The 17,293-nt window shown below is 49.0% G+C and overlaps 1 protein-coding gene across 1 annotated transcript in view; it reads right to left on the reverse strand.

Moving 5' to 3' along the window:
* The window catches only part of LOC135815770 (dynein axonemal heavy chain 5-like), a 100,321-nt gene extending 83,406 nt beyond the window's left edge, over positions 1–16,915 (reverse strand). Inside the window, exons 1-13 of the mRNA XM_065329108.1 lie at positions 15,764–16,915; positions 14,094–14,267; positions 13,363–13,564; positions 11,864–12,910; positions 11,043–11,278; positions 10,615–10,735; positions 10,164–10,292; positions 9,503–9,678; positions 8,608–8,692; positions 7,553–7,885; positions 6,622–7,258; positions 5,808–5,968; positions 4,977–5,108 (exon numbers count right to left, since the gene is read on the reverse strand). Of these exons, the coding sequence (XP_065185180.1) occupies positions 4,977–5,108; positions 5,808–5,968; positions 6,622–7,258; positions 7,553–7,885; positions 8,608–8,692; positions 9,503–9,678; positions 10,164–10,292; positions 10,615–10,735; positions 11,043–11,278; positions 11,864–12,910; positions 13,363–13,564; positions 14,094–14,267; positions 15,764–16,524 (4,194 nt within the window). The 5' untranslated portion in view covers positions 16,525–16,915. The remainder of the gene's footprint in view (positions 1–4,976; positions 5,109–5,807; positions 5,969–6,621; positions 7,259–7,552; positions 7,886–8,607; positions 8,693–9,502; positions 9,679–10,163; positions 10,293–10,614; positions 10,736–11,042; positions 11,279–11,863; positions 12,911–13,362; positions 13,565–14,093; positions 14,268–15,763) is intronic.
* Between the last annotated feature and the right edge of the window lie 378 nt (positions 16,916–17,293).

Raw genomic sequence — 17,293 nt, forward strand, 5'->3', positions numbered from 1 at the left:
CAGGACCAGAAAGGGTCAAAGTCGACGAAGGGCAAGGTTTGTTATCGTTGTACATCTGATTTGCATATGGCTGACAAGTGTCCTCATCGATCTACTACTTGTCGATACTGCAAGAAACGAGGACATCTCGAAAGAGCCTGCATCACCAAGCAGAAACGAGGTGAAATTCACCACGTGGATGACGAACCTGATGATCGAGGTGAGATCGTTTCTGATTGTGATGTTGATGATATGCCTATCTACAAGATTCGATCGGGTAGTGGAAAACACCCTCCGTATACTGTAATGGCGGAAATCAATGATGTTTGTTCACCAATTTGCATGGAAATCGATACAGGTAGTGCTGTATCCATCATCACCAAATCTGATTACGAGAAATTGGGTGCACCAGTGTCGTCTCTTGTAACTCAATCAGTCCAGCTCATTGGGTTTTCCGGTTCCATCATCCCCTGTTTAGGTGAAGGGAAATTTCCAGTGTCAATAAATGGGCAAAAGCACACTGTTCTCTTGCGCATTGTCGATACAAATGGTCCATCTCTGTTGGGCAGAGATCTTCTCTCACTTTTCAAACTAGAATGGAGGGAAATATTCTCGGTGAAGTCTGAAATTGATAATGCTCTTATACGCGCAAAGCTGCAGGAGGAAATGCTTCAGAAATTTGAGAGTTTGTTTGACACGTCAACTGTCGGCAAATTAAATTCAACTCAGGTCACTTTGCGTGTAAATGATTCAAAACCTGTGTACATGAAGGCTCGTTCAGTACCATTTGCAATCCGGGAGAAATACGAGCAAGGCCTCTCTAAACTGGAGGAGGAAGGTGTAATACGCAAAGTTGAATTTTCGAAATGGGCTTCACCTACGGTTCCGGTTCAAAAACCAGACGGAAATGTACGTATCTGTGCTGATTACTCGCGCACCATCAATGCTAATTCGGATTTAGAAAAATATCCGTTACCTACCATAGACGAAATTCGTGCCAAGTTGAATGGTGGGCAGAAGTTTACGAAGCTTGATTTATCTCAGGCGTACCACCAGCTAGAGCTTGATCCTAAGTCGAGGGGGTATACTACAATCAATACCCACCGTGGTCTGTTTGAATATGTACGTCTACCATTTGGCATTCATTCAGCAGTCTCCATATTTCAGCGTACTATGGAGACTCTCCTGGCGGGTATCGATGGCTGCATTGTGTATGTAGATGATATTCTAGTCACAGGTCGAAATGATGCAGAGCACAAAAGAAATCTGGAAATGGTTTTGCAGCGGCTACAAGATGCGGGAATGCGTTTGAAAGCCACGAAAACCGAGTTCATGCTACCGCAAGTCTCGTACCTTGGTCATACTTTGAGTGCGAGTGGTATGGCGCCTTCGCCAGGAAGAATCGATGCTATGGTTAATGCCAATGCTCCTACGTCCGTCAGTGAGCTTCAATCGTTTATTGGGTCTGCGAATTATGTTCGCAAATTCATACCCAATTTTGCTCGGATTATGGCGCCACTTTACGCACTGCTAAAGAAAGATACTGTTTGGAGATGGTCAGATTCTGAACAGACAGCGTTCCTTACGATAAAGAATGCTTTATGTTCCACGGAGGTTTTGGCGCACTATTCGGCGGGTCTGGAGCATGTCTTGCAATGCGACGCATCAGGAACGGGTCTTGGTGCGGTTCTTTTACAGAAAAACGAAAATGGTGATTACCAACCCATTTCGTATGCGTCTCGTCTGTTGAATAAAGCGGAGAGAAACTATTCAAATATTGAACGGGAGTCACTCGCTCTTGTGTTTGGTGCAACCAAATTTCGCCAATATCTCCTGGGAAAGAAATTTGTCCTTGAAACTGATCACAAACCTCTGGTGAAATTGTTCGGCATGCAGGAAGGTGTTCCGTTCCTGGTTTCTTCCAGATTAAAGAAATGGAAGTTATTACTTTCAGCGTATGACTACACCATCCAACACATTGCGGGAAAGGCAAATGTTCTGGCAGATTTCATGTCTAGAAAACCAATTTCTGGAAATCCTTCTACCCCGGAACTAGGTGAAACACGTGTACTTTTCATTGAGGACGAGCTCATTGATGCTCAAGTTGTATTGAATGCCACTGGAGATGATCCAGTTCTAGAGCGTGTTCGTCACTACACTTTGAATGGTTGGCCAGAGCATGTGAAAGAGGTGGAGTTACAGCCGTACTTTGTAAAGCGCTGGGAACTATCTATTGTAAATGATGTATTACTCTGGAATGAACGAGTGGTAATCCCCATGGCTTTGCGCGCGATGCTCTTGAGTGAATTGCACTCGGAACACACAGGCGCTGTACGAATGAAACGTATGGCACGTCGATATTTCTGGTGGCCAAAGATGGATGACGAAATTGAAGATACCACCAAAATGTGCGCTACGTGTCAAGAACAGGCACGCAAACCTAGTAAATCCTATGCTACCTGGTCATGGCCGTCGGGTCCATGGCGTCGTCTGCACATAGACTTTGCGGGTCCATTCATGGGCAAAATGTTTCTGGTGATTGTCGATGCGTATACGAAATATCTGGAAATTGTCCCGATGACACATGCCACATCAACGGGTACTATCAAAGCTTTGAGACGTTTGTTTGCCACATTCGGTCTACCCACTCACATCGTTAGTGATAATGGGACCCAGTTCACTAGTGCTGAATTTACCTCGTTTCTCCAGAAAAATGGAATCGCACACACTCGTTCAGCTCCAGGCCATCCGGAGACAAACGGTCTCGCTGAGCGATATGTCGGTCATTTTAAAGCTAAAATGAAAGCAATGGGAACAGAAGGTGACGACCTAGATACACGACTACAACGATTTCTAATGACATTTCGGTCAACTCCTACGGCGAATGGTAAATCACCGGCAGAAATGCTATTTAATCGCCAACCACGACTACGTTATGATGCTTTGAAAACAACACGGAATGCGGAGGCACAATCTTTCAATCAAAACCAGCATTTGCTACCAGAATACAAACCGGGTGATGCTGTGTTTGCGTTACGTTTTCAAAACCATGGTACAACCTGGGTCCCTGGTGTTGTTCTCTCTATCTGCAGTGCTATGAATTACTCTGTCCAGGTAAATGATGTGGTCTGGAAACGACACCGTAACCAACTCCGGCCACGTTCAATACCACTTTCTCAGTTAGCAGAACAGACACGTTCTGCACCACAGCAACAACAACTGTCACCACAACAGCAACAGCCTCAGCCGCAGCAGCAGCAGGTGCCACAGCAGTTGCCGCCTCAGAAGGCTCAACAGCCGACGACTTCACAGCAGAAAGAGCAGCCCATGCAACAGTCGCAGGATGAGCAGGGTCAACAGTCGTTAGCTTCTACAGCCCCAGCTGATGCTGTACCTGTTGACCGGCAGGTGACTCGATCTGGTCGGTCAGTCGTAAGACCAGCTCGGTATAACGGATGAGACATTTTATACATGTAGGATATGTAATTATTATATTATTTGCATGGATTGATTGAGATGATCGTGAATGCATGTACGTGGTTCTCTTGTTGCATTTGTATATATCAGTATAATGCTCTGTATAGTACATACCACACATAGAACATTGAACTTTGATAATTGGCACGTCAGACGATGGTACATTATTACATTGTCTGTTCTATGCTATTGTTCCTTGTCATGAAAATGTTTTGTTTTCGGTGTTACCTCTTTTTGCGAGGGGGATATTGTTATATATGCACTCTGATGTAATATATTATGTACTCTGTATGCATTTGTATATACTCATTGCGCATGCTCTGAATCATGGTCTTACTCTACATGTATCCATGCCGGCTGGTTGACTCTGGTGAGCTGCGTGTGAGACTGCATGTAGGGTGTACGTGGATACACAACACTTCCCTTGGTGCTCTTTGACCTACATGTATCGTCTAGTCTTCCCCTGGCTAGACTTCCTCCCTCCAGCTCTCTCCCTCTTTCTCTTTCTCCCTGGGTCATGCTACTAGTCGTCACATACAATAGCCTATGTTCACTGTCTTCTTTACAATAAAATCAGTTCAGCGACACAAGCACGAGACCACCACAGCACGCACCACGCATCAAGCAAACTCGAGCTCGGCGAATCTAACCAAATTCAAAAGAGCGTGACAGTTTCAAGTGCATTACTCCGTTCCCTATGTTCCGCTCGCGATAAATCGCAGTTAGTTCGTCTTCTTTACAATGAAATCAGTTCAGCGACTGACGAGTTTGAGATCACAACAGTTCGTACCATGCTTGAAGCTAATCTGCGCAGAGAGAACATGAATGTTTGAAGTGCATTTCCACCTCGTTCGCCTACGTCCTCGCGACAACCAAACGGAGGTAATACGTCCTCGCGACAACCAAACGGAGGTAATGCATTTGTAATTATGCAGTGCTGTGCTCTAACTCAAATGTTTACAACTAGACATCACCAGAACTTACCTCCTTCAAATCTTAGCCAAAAATCCAGCATAGTACTCAAGCACTCCGCGGAGGCGAAGAGAAGAAGAAGAAAACGGTCGCGCTGCAGATCTGGCTGCGCTTGACAATCACCACTTCCACCACGCGTGACAGCTAAAAATAGATTTCAACTTCGAGCGGCGCTTGCTCAGTTTTTTCAAATGGCAACCCCTATATACATGTACACCTACGCTTTTTGGAAGGTCTATACTCCTACTAGTACCTAGTGAACTTTTCTCCAGCGTGAACAGGTCCCAAGTCTAAAAATAGAGGCCATATTTGAGTCGAGTCCGCTCGTCGACAAAAGTCGACAGTGCACTGGGGGCAGTGAAAAGTCTTGTCGACTTTTGTCGACAGCGGCACTCAGAAGCGCATGTTGATGTGTCGACTTTTGTCGACAGTGGCAGTGAAAGGGTTTACCTGCTACAGTACTCAATGCTGGTGGTGGGCAGAGCGCAGTACACACGAGGTACCCAGGGGATAACAACCGATTATAACCACACCAGGGAATGTCTTACATTCATCTTGTCATGCAGGGCCTGTGCATAGTGACTGCGGTAATAGCTGGCCTCCGTTAGAAGTGCCTTCTTCACTGGAGAAATGTCCAGAAAGAGAGATGGCAGCGAGTGCTCCACGGGCAGTGCTTCCAGCTGTGAGCACATGCGCGCACACGCACATAAACATGCACAACCACACATAAACACACACGAATACACACGCACACACGTGCACACATACACACACACACACACACACACACACACACACGCGCGCGCGCGCGCGCGCACACTCGTACACGTTAGGCCTGTACCGACGTAACTGCTGTTCTAGTACAGTAGAATGTCGATTGTCCGAAAGTCAACTATCTGAACGATCAATTATCCGAAATGCTTGCTTGCATTGAATTGAGGAGTAGAACATGGTTTTAGCTGATCTTCCCCACTCGGAGCAGCATTCAAGGAACGAACAAGATAAATTACAGCCGGTTGGAGTCAAAATGAATAACGATAGTGTCATTTTTGAGGAGCTGGAGTGCACCTAGCTGAGTAGCTCCTGTTGTACTGCCGAAGAGAATGAAAAACGATGAAAACATGCGGAAATATGCATGTTTTAGATAGATGTGTGACTGCTCCCTTATCCGAACATTCTTCTCATCCGAACCCTCTGCAGACAGCCCGTGCTCCGAGGGGTGCGGATAATCGGCACTCTACTGTACCCTGAAATGCTCCAACTCTCTTTGGATTCTTGGGATCCGATTTCGTTATTGATGTGGAACCCTGCATCCTACCTGCAGCCCATGACTACTAGTATCCCCCTCCCTCCACCGTCAATCTCGTGTTGCTATGTACCTTCTTATACAAGGCATGGAACTTGGCCACTTTGGCACGGTACTGCAGCGGCGTGGGTTCAGAGGACTGGAAGTCTGCAAACTGTCCCATCATGTCACTCATCCACAGGTATGTGTACGGCTCAAAGCCAGCCTTTGCATCCTCCAGACCCTGCCTGGTAGCTGATAGCAAGGACACAGCAATTCACAGCACACAAGCCATGAATACATACACACACACACACACACACACACACACACACACACACACACACACACACACACAGAACAGAACAACAAGGACAACCAAGGCTTGTTTGCTGCTACATGTACTTCAAGTTTCACGCTCTCGCAATCATCAGGCAACACAACAATACTATAGTGGCAAGTTGAACAATGGTGACCTGTGTGTAGCTGTTTTCTCTTTCGGCCAGGCTACACGGGGGACCTGAGTGATGTAGGCGCATAAAGCATAGTAACAATCATGATATGCTTACTTCTGTGCTCAAACTGATAATGAAGAGCTGGTGGCCATTCCGCTACCGGATGTACTGTGTTATGATACCGGCCTCTGATCATCCATGCTTTCCATGAGAGTGGTTTACTGAAATGGAGCTACAGTCATCACCTGAACATGTAGCAATACCGTTTTAAAGCACCGCGAGATCGCCCCACCACCGAAATCCCATTCATGGTCATGAGAAATGCACTACAATTTACCGACATTACCCTGGTCTGGTGGAGCTCAGGTATCAACATGAGAAACAGTGTGTACAGCAAATTACATCATAGATGACATCATCAATGTCTAACAATGACACAAGCCCATATCATACCTTGCAGAAAATCAAACATGCTGCTACCACTGGCTGCAGACAATTCTTTGCCGTTGACTTCGGGGCTGATGCTTATCTGTCGTCCAAACCAGGAATAGTTCCTCGGCAACTCGCACAGCTTCTCAGCAATCTTCTTGACAGCGTGCTCGATGACTTCAAGCGATGGTGTGACAACGAAGCCCGGGAACAAAAACCACAACTCTGCCTTGATACTCATCACATTACTACAGGACGTTTGTAGCAGCTGCAGATAGTTTGTCAGACCGGCGCGCACACAGGTGATGAGTGCTTCTCGCATTAACTTGCCGTAATGCTGCGTGATGACGTCGACGATGGCTTGATCCAGGACCTTGGCTTTGAACGGCGGAGCGCCGCTCATGAAATAGCCCGCCTGCGGCTCTTCCTCGACGCTATGCTGTCGGCCTGCTCTGGCGACTTCGTTGACAAAGCGCTTAGACCTGGCGCTGGTTGGTCGCACACGCAGTCCCATCAGAGACTCCTGTGCCACCTGGCTATCCAGGTCGCTCATGGACAGCAGCTCACGCACTTCGCTCTCGGCTTTCCACACTACTTCACGCAGGGCTTTGAAGCGTTCGCGGATAACCTTCAGCATGCTCTTCTCAAATCTTTCCGGGGTCTGTGCAAAGCAGAACACAGATGACAGATACATGAGAACTCAAATGGCTTGTTGGTCAGCAGGTTTCAAGGAATAGGCAAGCAGTTGAGGGCCTAGTCAATAAATCTCCGTAATTCGTATCACAACTAAAGAAATGTATCTGTAAGCTTTGCTGAAAGAGAACACCACAAACACATTCACGCATGCACACACGCACGTGCGCACACGCACCCCCCCCCCCCCCCCCACACACACACACAAACAAACACGCACACACACGCACGCACATCATGTGCCAGTCACATACAAACCCACCGTGGAGCTGTTATCGGGCAGATGGCGCTTGCCCAGCATGCTAAACTGCTCTACCATCAGAATGCCTTTGGAAATGGAGTTCAGAGTGTCAACGATGCGCTCGGAAAAGTCCACCACGGCGTCAACGACTAGCTTAGCACAGTGTAGGAATGTGTCAATGTTGGTACTGTTCCAGGCCAGCTTGCCGGAGATACCGGCTTCCAGGCACTGGCCAATGACGCGGCGGTGGATGTTAAGCAAGCCCTGTACTTCGTCGGGCACCACGCACACAGCACGTGTGTAGTCCGACAGCAGTGCGCTCAGCTTGGAATGATTCTGGAAGAGCTGATAACGCTGCACAACGACAGCAACAACAGAGAATAACAGTTTAGGGTGAGGCCAGTCTCTCCGGAGGCGTGGGTTCAAATCCCACCGCTGCCACCAATGTTGTATCATTTAATTCTATACTTTCTCCACCTGGTCCCAGCCCCGTGCCATCTTCACACTTATACAATGGACGACGATAACTACATTTAGAAGACATTTTACTACAAGGCAACTACGGAAACACAACTGGACATGACGAACTCAAGACAAAGACTGCTTTTCACACAACATCAACACGCGCATGCACCACAACACCACACCACAACGTACGCTAAAGAACGACTATAACAAAACTATGTGGGACACGTTCTGTCAGTAAATCCCGCCGAAGCATTCACAGCACCCATTATGCGTGTGTCATTCCTGAGCTTTCCAGGCAAAACTTACGAGTGAGATCGACATGCAGTCACTTGCATGCAGTCTGCTGAAGTCTGCAGCACTGAAGCGATGTGAGTGTGAGTGAAGACAGAAGAGAAGAAAGTGCCGACATGTTGCCTGTGTATACTCTACTGCTACTCTGTGTGTACTCCACTGCTTTGCTAAGCTGCTTAGCACGCATGTGTGCGTGTGTGACCCGGGCTCCTTCTTCCTCTGCAATTCCAGGCAAAGTCCGCGGTTGAAGATGCCATTATGTGTTGCCTGCCAGGCTATGCATGATCAGCGCCAGCATACAGGTACTGCAAGCTTACCTTCCTGTTCAGCTTTGCTAGGTCCGGGTGAATGGTGAGCTGCAGATGCTCTGCACCATGCACCTCGTGGAGAAACTCCATGATCCTACACACAACAACAACAAGGGTACAATCGGAGCACAACAGAGCTGAAGACCAGACGCAAAGCAGCACGTACACAGGATAAACTGTTGAAAGAGCTCGCGCAAAACCGAACCGACGTGAATTCTGATAAAAGGACCAGTGGCTATGGCATAACAGCATTCAAGCACATTCTACAGATCCGACTGCAATACTAGCACAGCAAGCTGATGGTTCGGCCTTCACACCCAGTGATCATGACTGGTTCAAGCACATGCCCAGCTGCCACTTGGCCAATCCAGCAAACAATAAGGTGATATCACAATGCACTGTTGTTGTTTGTGTGCGGACCTAAGATCATCGTTCCCCGTGGCAACTGCATTCAGCACACGGCAGTGCACTGTTGGCAAGATCATGCAAGGCATTCCTAGAGTAATAATGCTCATTCGATGGCAACCACATCAGTCGTTCAAAAAGAGTATTTTCCTGTGCGGCACTACTCATATTGACAGGGTGAAATCTAGTTTTTTATTACCTAGATCTAAATCCAAGATGAGTTTGGACGCTTCTTGCAGCTTCATTATACCCAATTATGTTGTGGGCTAACAACCACACCTCAAATTTCACTGCTTTCTACAGTTACTCAAAATTCTTTTATTCATTCAACGTTTCAGTCTATGACCATTATCAGGAACTTTCATCAGGAATTTTGAGTAGAGTGTAGAAAGCAGTGCAATTTGAGGTGTGGCTGTTAGCCTACAACACAAGTGCTGAGTGTTTCAAACCAAAATGTCTGGAGCCCGAGCTCTGCCCCACTATTAATCAGCACGCTTACTGTTGACCAGTTGTCACACTGATTGCCCCATCGCCCCTGTCAGAGGACAGGATGGGAGATTTGAGGCAAGAAGCCAGATGTCTAGGCAGCGATTCCCACTCTTTTATCCACATCTGCTCCAACATGATAAGTGTGGACGCCAGACGGTTACGTAACGATAGGGCTGACATAAACTCCTGCCGACACACACACACACACACATACATACACGTGCACACACACACACACAAAGAGACAAATGAGCACAAGATGAAGACGTTATTGGTGGCAGTGATGCATGAGTTGTATAGTCTTGGACAATTAGACAATGACAATGCCAGTACTGTGGAGATTCAACACATGACACACAGATCACATGTCAGAACGCATGTATGACCTCCATTGAAGCCCTACCACTCCTACTTGCCAGCCACTCTGCCCATAATCAATGCAAAACAAACCCATTAGAAATCTATCCCAATGGAGTATTGCCTATTGGAGCACTGGAAGCAAACAGAACCATCAAATTACTGGCACAACATGATAACGTATTTCAATGGTATCAAGAGCAGCAGCAGTGCCGTCGCCACCAACACCATCACCACCACCACCACCACCAACAACAACAACCACAAAAGCAGCAGCAGCAGCACCAGCAGCAGCAACAACAAGCAGTTCTTACATAAGACTTTAAGACAGCTGGATATGCCTTTAGCGCTTTCCATGGCCGCTCGATATTATGGAGAAGCTGACGCACCCACATAAGTGCACCAGTCATAGGTGGATGGTGCCAGCCAATGGGTGGCTTCGACTGCAAAAACAAAAAATAAGAGCAAACTAAGCAGTTGATGCGCTATCTGCAGAAACCCAATACATGTACTTAGTAGTAGCTAAGATCGAAAACACGCTATCAACAGGAGCAAGCCACTTGCCTACGCACTTACAAGCTGCTTCCACGGCGTCAAGTAAATTAACTTTTGCTACAGATTTGCTGCAGAATGGTGTGAACGCTGTGTTGCAGCGCATCCTCCAGTCATAGGAATATTCATTGGACTTAGAGTGGACAGATTGTCATGAGAGAAGTAGTACCCTGTACAGTGCAATTCGTCTCTAGCACCACTTTGGTCCCTCACCTTGTTCGCTTCATAATGTGCTCGAATACGCATCAAGTCACGCTCGTAGAGGGACGCTGCGTCCGCAGCCAAAAAGCCAAGATGGTCACGTATGCGCTGCCGTTTCGAAACGGCTTTGAACCTGGTATAGGGCACACAGCAACAGAGGGAGAGATTTAGCTTGAAATTCATAGTACAATATACTTGAATACAGATACGAAGCAACACACCAAGACTTTGACTTTTCACTTGTCTACGATGCTCCTCATACACTGCAGTTTTTATCATTGCCCTTTTCACTACTTAAATAAGCCTGACACTTTCAGCGAAAAAGTCACGGAAACCCTAGACAATAAGCACGATGTTGGTAAATGGCTCACAAAGGATGCACACAGTCGGTTCAAAGTGCAGAAATGTTGGGGGCGGGCAGAGTTTAAAAAAAATCCTACCTGTCCAGAAACTCCAAGGCCTGCATTGCTGTGAAGGAGCTCTGCGGCCGTTCAGTACCCTGGCTGCTGTAATGAGCTACGGACACCACCGTGCTCGCTGCACTTGACGATCTTGAATCAGCTGTTGGAGACTCGGCACCGGTAGCTGATGAATCAGCACCGGGAGTTGCCGGCTCAGAAAACGGCGCGGGCACGTCAGCTGACTCCATTTTCCCCATTCTCCAGTCAAACATCATCTGGAGGAGGAATGGCGAGAAAAAAAAGCTCAGCAGATGACCCAAGATCTCATATCGCATCGAGTTCAACACAATGTACAGTGAAACCTGCCTAAGGCGACCCCTCAAGGGACGAGAAAAAGTGGTCGCCGTGGCCAGGTGGTCTTCTTATCCAGGTTCAGTGGGTCACGTGACCATATCCACGTCATAATACATGTGATATCTCATTTTGATCAGTGTATCACCATGATCACAGTGCACACACCTATGCTACACTCGCACGACTCATGAGTCATGTGCCTAGGGTACTCAGACCTAGTAGTAGTACCTGTCAAGTGTCGTGCATGCACCATGCACATCTACACTTCCTGCACTGATGTGTAGATCTACCATGCATGGTACACCATGCAATGCATACATTTACATGTACTAGCACTGTGCAACGCGGTCGCGGGTGGGTGGTCGTCGGCCGCGTTGAGCGAGTGGTCGCCTTATCCGAGCTGTTTTGAATGTGAACATAGGGACTCCTGGAGGTCACTTCAAAATGCCACGAGATCTACAACTTGTATAGGCACTCTATTATCTTCCTAGATGTTTGAACTGTACCTGCATATAGACGTTGAGTAACTCTTCTAGCAGCTTGATGGCCGCCACAAACTGCGTGTGGAGATAGTCGTAGTTGAAGTCAACCGACGACGGGTGAAGGTTGAGCACGGCGGCGACGTTGGGGCACGAGGCAGAGAACATGCGTACGATGTCCTCCACGACGAGACTCACCACGGTGGAGATGCGAGTACACGGCGACGATGTACATCGCGGAATGCCAAGCACCGGACACACATTGCGTGAGAAAGACCGTGAAATCGTGGCAAATATGTCGCTGGATACCGACAAGTTGAGATCGGGCCTTCCTTCAGACACCGCTACACAAGGTACTGTTTCCACCTCTGTGGCATTCTCAGGCTGACTACTATCAGAATAGTCTTCCCCTTCCTCTTCCTCCTCCTCCTCATCATCCAGCAGCATAGCACACGGAGCAGACTCGCTGTTGGTCGCCGACACTACCACCTCTGGCAGACCCTGTAGTGCGGGCTCCAGGGCAGTGAACTCGCGCAGCGTTTCCACCACTTGGCGCACTTTGCGCAGTCGCTCGGCTAGCTCACTGACCGGTTGCATGACAATCTCGAGCTTAGCAAGTGACACACCGGCATAGGCGGCGGTTGACGTGGAGACGCGGCTGACAATGGTGGACACGGTGGAGGGCGTCACCATCGACACCTTCGCCTGCTTGACCGCCTGAGGCTGAGCCTGTGACGGACGGAACGGCCGGTCGTGGGGACTGCCGCCACCGCTGCCACTGACGCCGCTCTGCGCTGCTGCAGCGGCGGGGACGGCCGGTAGAGTGCGATGACGGGCAGCGACACCAAGCGATTCACACATCTTCACCAGACGGTCCCGGTACTGTCGCCGCAGGGCCAGCACCTCGTCCATTTCCTTCACCGGGCTGACCTGCAGGTACTTGTTGCGATCACCGTCGCCATCAGGGCACCTGATAGCATCCAGAGTGGCGGACCAGAACACGTCCTGGCTATCTTGGTCCATAGCCGCCAAGCGCAGGTACGACATGCAGTTGCGTGTAACCTGCTTGCTCACCTGCATGCGTCAACACATCAACAAGCACAAGCAGTCAAACATAGAACCACTTAGGTACAGCAGGGTTCTAGCCAAAGAGGGGGGGGGGGGGGGGGGGGGATTAGGGGTGTCCCCCTACTCTGATAGCACACCACCCTACCCAATTTTCGATTTTTTTGTGTTTTTTCAGTCGACGCAACGAAAATGCGGCCACAAACGTTCCGGGTGCTTGCTGCGCCCGTACGTTGCAATTTTGTGTGACAAGGCAATAGTGGAACATTGAAAAAATGGGTGAATTGTTTGTTTCCCCCTGCCCTGCCCCCTCCCCCTCCCCCCCCCCCCCCCCCATCCCCTACAATTTTTTCCCTGGCTAGATCCCTGGGTACAGTGTTAATGTGAGATACGCCAGGGAGTTCTCATCCCTGGTTCCACTAACTACAATTGGCACCCAAACCCTACACATTCGGCCTTACCTTCTGGATAACCAGGCCAACGTAGTGCTGCAGCAGCAGAGGTTTGGAGTATTTAGACTTCAAGATCTCCTCGATCAAACGCGGCAGCGCGTGGTCGATCATTTCCCTTGGCGTGAGGGACTGCTTCAGTGCCAGGAAGCTGGGCTTTAGCTGGTGCATGTACGCTGCTCGTAATTGCGCCTCCCTAGCATGTTCATGCAGTCTGGATGGAGTTGGAAAAGGAAATACAAACAACAGAGAATGAAAAGGACATTCATAAGTTTGAGGGAGTTGAAACAGGAAAATCTGAAGGTAAAATTGACTGCCGCCACCAGAACTCGAACCAGGGATCCTTGCTTATTGCCAGCCGTGGTGTTGTTGTTGTTTGTTTATTTAGAGTCGAAGAACAAACAGGCGAATTTACCTAATTACATGATATCAAATGAAAAAAGAGTGAGTATAAAAGGCCAGTATAAAAGGTAATGATACTGAATAAAGTGGGTAATACTGTATTAAAAAGCCAGTTAATTAAGGCCAGTAGAGGATGATAATAAAGCGGGCAGTGGCGTTACTGAAAAGCAGCATGCTCTACCACTAAGCTATAATGTTGTCATAATCCCAGCAGCGACATGCATTCAGTATTGAAGTAGAATCATTTTAATGTCACCCGAGTGTCGTGGGGTAGAGAAATGTACTTCGAAGTAACCAGAATTGCCAAGATTGACTGTCTGTGTAACAATCACAATACTTACGATGCCTCCACTGCCTTCCAGCGACGCAAGACCTTGCTCCTGCCCGCCAGCAGTAAGCCCATTATGCGCATGCAGAGCCGCTGCTTAAGCTGCTGCTGCAGGCTGGACAGCACGGCCGAGTGACGGATCCAGTACTCGGCCTCAGCAAGCGGGCCAGCACCGGACTCCATCAGCCTGCCGGGCATGACAAGACACAAAAGAAGACAGAGCATGATCATTGGTGTTGGGCAGCAAGGAAACTTGATGTTTCACCGGTGGACCTGCACCAGTCCTATCTATCTGTGCACAATGGCTCCATGCTGCGTGTCTAGAGCCCTATTGTACCAGTTTAATACGACACGCGTTCCTCTATAGTGTCAATCCAATTGTGCATTGCTTGGACACAAACAAATCACTGAACATATTTAATCGTCAAACCAGTCAAGTGTGGGCTGGAGATGAGAGGAGCGTAGCACGCAGGAAAGCTAATTCGCAGACTGAGAACAATGGACATGGCGTGCAAAAAAAGAGTGCATGGTCGTCCACATTGCCTTTGCCATGCCACCAGAGGTGCAGGATTTGTGTAACCTCCTCCCCCTGAGACCCAGGCGAATGCACAGAACGTTACGTGTTTCAGAGCACTGAATGCTGGGTCCATGCTCATCTTGCTACATGGTTGTACCCAGGGGGTGGATGGTTGGAAATGGCAACAGCACAGTAAGACAGCAGCCAAGCATCATGATAACAACACAGCAAGCAGCAGCATTCCCATACAGACCGGTCGCCACGCTACAACTACAAATAAAAAATAAAATACAATACAGAAACTACGATATAGTGGTTGCGACTTCGGCGGTGATTTGTTTGGAATGGGCTTGCTCCACGCACTGGAGCTCGCGCTATTCCGCTATTCAAGTGTCAAGTCCAGTCAGCGGAATAGCACAAGCTCCAGTGCGGGGAGCAAACCCATTCCAAATACAAATGCTTGGAGTACAATACAACGCCTACGACAATGCACATCAGCACACCATGTACACAGCAAAACAGACTACCAAGGACTACAGCAGGTCATAGCTGTGTTGCTGCTGCTGCCTGCCTATAACAGCAAGCCATGCAGCCTGGCTAACCATTCCTGAATGCCAGTGCTAAGGACAGTCCAGTTTACATTGTACACAGGCTATATAACTTTACTACACCAGGGTTCTAGCCAAAGGAGGGTAGGGGGGGGGGGCACAGCCCCCCCCCCCCCCCCCCCCCACTCTGATTAAGCGCCCTCCTGTGAAAATGTGCCCCTCCCCCCCCCCCCCCACCCATTTGATTTGTCAATCTGTTGTGATTTTTTTTTCAGGCAATTCAATGAAAATGCATTCGATAGTCAGAGGGTTCATAAAGGCACTCTTGTCCGGGTGAAGTCTGGGGTTCGCCCTGTACGTTGCATTTCACATGGCAAGACAATTGGGAAAATGGAAAAATGGGTTGAGTGGTAACTGTTTCCTCTTTTTCTTGGAGAGGGGGGGGGGGTGCACATAACCCCTGGGCTCCTAGCAGACTACGTTCTTGTGTACATGCCTCAATCAGCCCACTGCCTCGCCCAAAAACGGGTATTGATCAACATTCGCCTCACGGAGCCATGCCACATGCTGAGCACTCCAAAGCTCACACCATTTCTGTGACCGAGGCTCGCACCATACCTTCGTTGTCGGTCATTGTTGACGGCTGTATCAATGACATCACACCACTCGACGCACAGTCGCTCGCAGTGACCGAGGGCGTCGGCAATGGCGCGTGCACTGCGGCTGTCGGCCGTGACCAGTGCCGGCACGTCGAACGCGGGCGGGATGCGCAGGACGGTGCTCTGCGCGACCGTGACGTGACTGCACTCGCTGCGCACTACCGCCGACGCCTTGTCCAGTGCTGCTCTCACCGCTGTCCTCTCCACCGTCGCCGTCCCATCACTGCTACCCGCCGATGCTGCTGCTGCCACCGCCGCCCACGATGCCTTCTGCTGCTGCAGCACAGGTGCGAACACCTCCTCCAGCACAGTGCTGAACTGCTGGAGTGCCGAGAACTTGACGAAGCCCACCAGAACCTGCACCGGTAGATCTTCTACGGACAAGCTGCTGCGCTCGTTTCCATCGACTCCCGTGCCGAAGCGTATGAAATACAAACACGCTTGATTACAGACACTGCCTGGCGATGGCGGTTCTATGGCAATGCGCAACTCTCTCCGCTTATCACTGTACTCATCACGACCGTCAGCATCCCTTTCCTCGCAGAAGAAGAACAGGCGACGCACGTCCCCTTTGCCCGACAGGAAGCTGGCGATCAACCGCAGTGTTTCGTTGTCGCACATGAAATCCTCCAACAGCGTTGGTGCGTCGCTGCCGCCGAACTGAAAGGCTTCCTGCAGCTTGGTGGAGATCCACCAGTGGCGTTCGTCCATTGTGGCCATGTTACAGACTTCTCACTGTAAGTGTAACGAAGTGCTTTGTAGCGGGCTTTCGGCTTCCAGCCTCTCAGACTCAGTCAGAGGTCACTAGTAGCTAGAGGGCCAGGTCAGTGTTGCTATTGCTGTTGATGTTGTTGTTTTCCCAGACTGCGACAGGAATTCGCCTATTCAACATCGCTGCAGCTACTGCGGCGATTGCCAGCGACTCTCTCCGCATGTAACAACTTTACTTCTTCGCTACTTCGAGATGTAGCCAAGGCCAAGGGCACCGACAAGCGGCAGGCGATACCAGACTCGAATAGAGTCACACTCGATCAGCTGCAGTGCAGCACAGAGGAATATTTACCTTGCTGAATTATTTTCATTCGAATGCAATTATCGACTTCTGCCCATGTAACCCCAATGGCAATGGGTGGCACCAGTCATCATGGTCATGCAGGTGGTGCACCTGTCCTTCGTACCAAAATAATACTGATCCCCTCGTTGTGTACAAATTATACAATACACAACTACTCATCGAGAGCTGTATGTTACTATGTCACAGTATGTGCGCCGCGCTGTGTGCGCACATGCACAGACAGTCAGTACAGAGTCAGAGAGGACGCGCCACATCTCCTGCCGACTTTGTTTTCGTCGCTTGGAGCCCAAGCGAAACCAATGGCAACACTGTCAGGGCGCCGCCGGGCCTAGCCTGGCAGCTCGACTTTTTTTCTTTTTTTGCAGCTCTAGCTGATCTAGTATCTACTCGCCTATAAATAATTATTTAATATAG

The sequence above is a fragment of the Sycon ciliatum genome, chromosome 4, assembly GCF_964019385.1.
Source record: "Sycon ciliatum chromosome 4, ocSycCili1.1, whole genome shotgun sequence".
Taxonomy (NCBI): domain Eukaryota; kingdom Metazoa; phylum Porifera; class Calcarea; order Leucosolenida; family Sycettidae; genus Sycon; species Sycon ciliatum.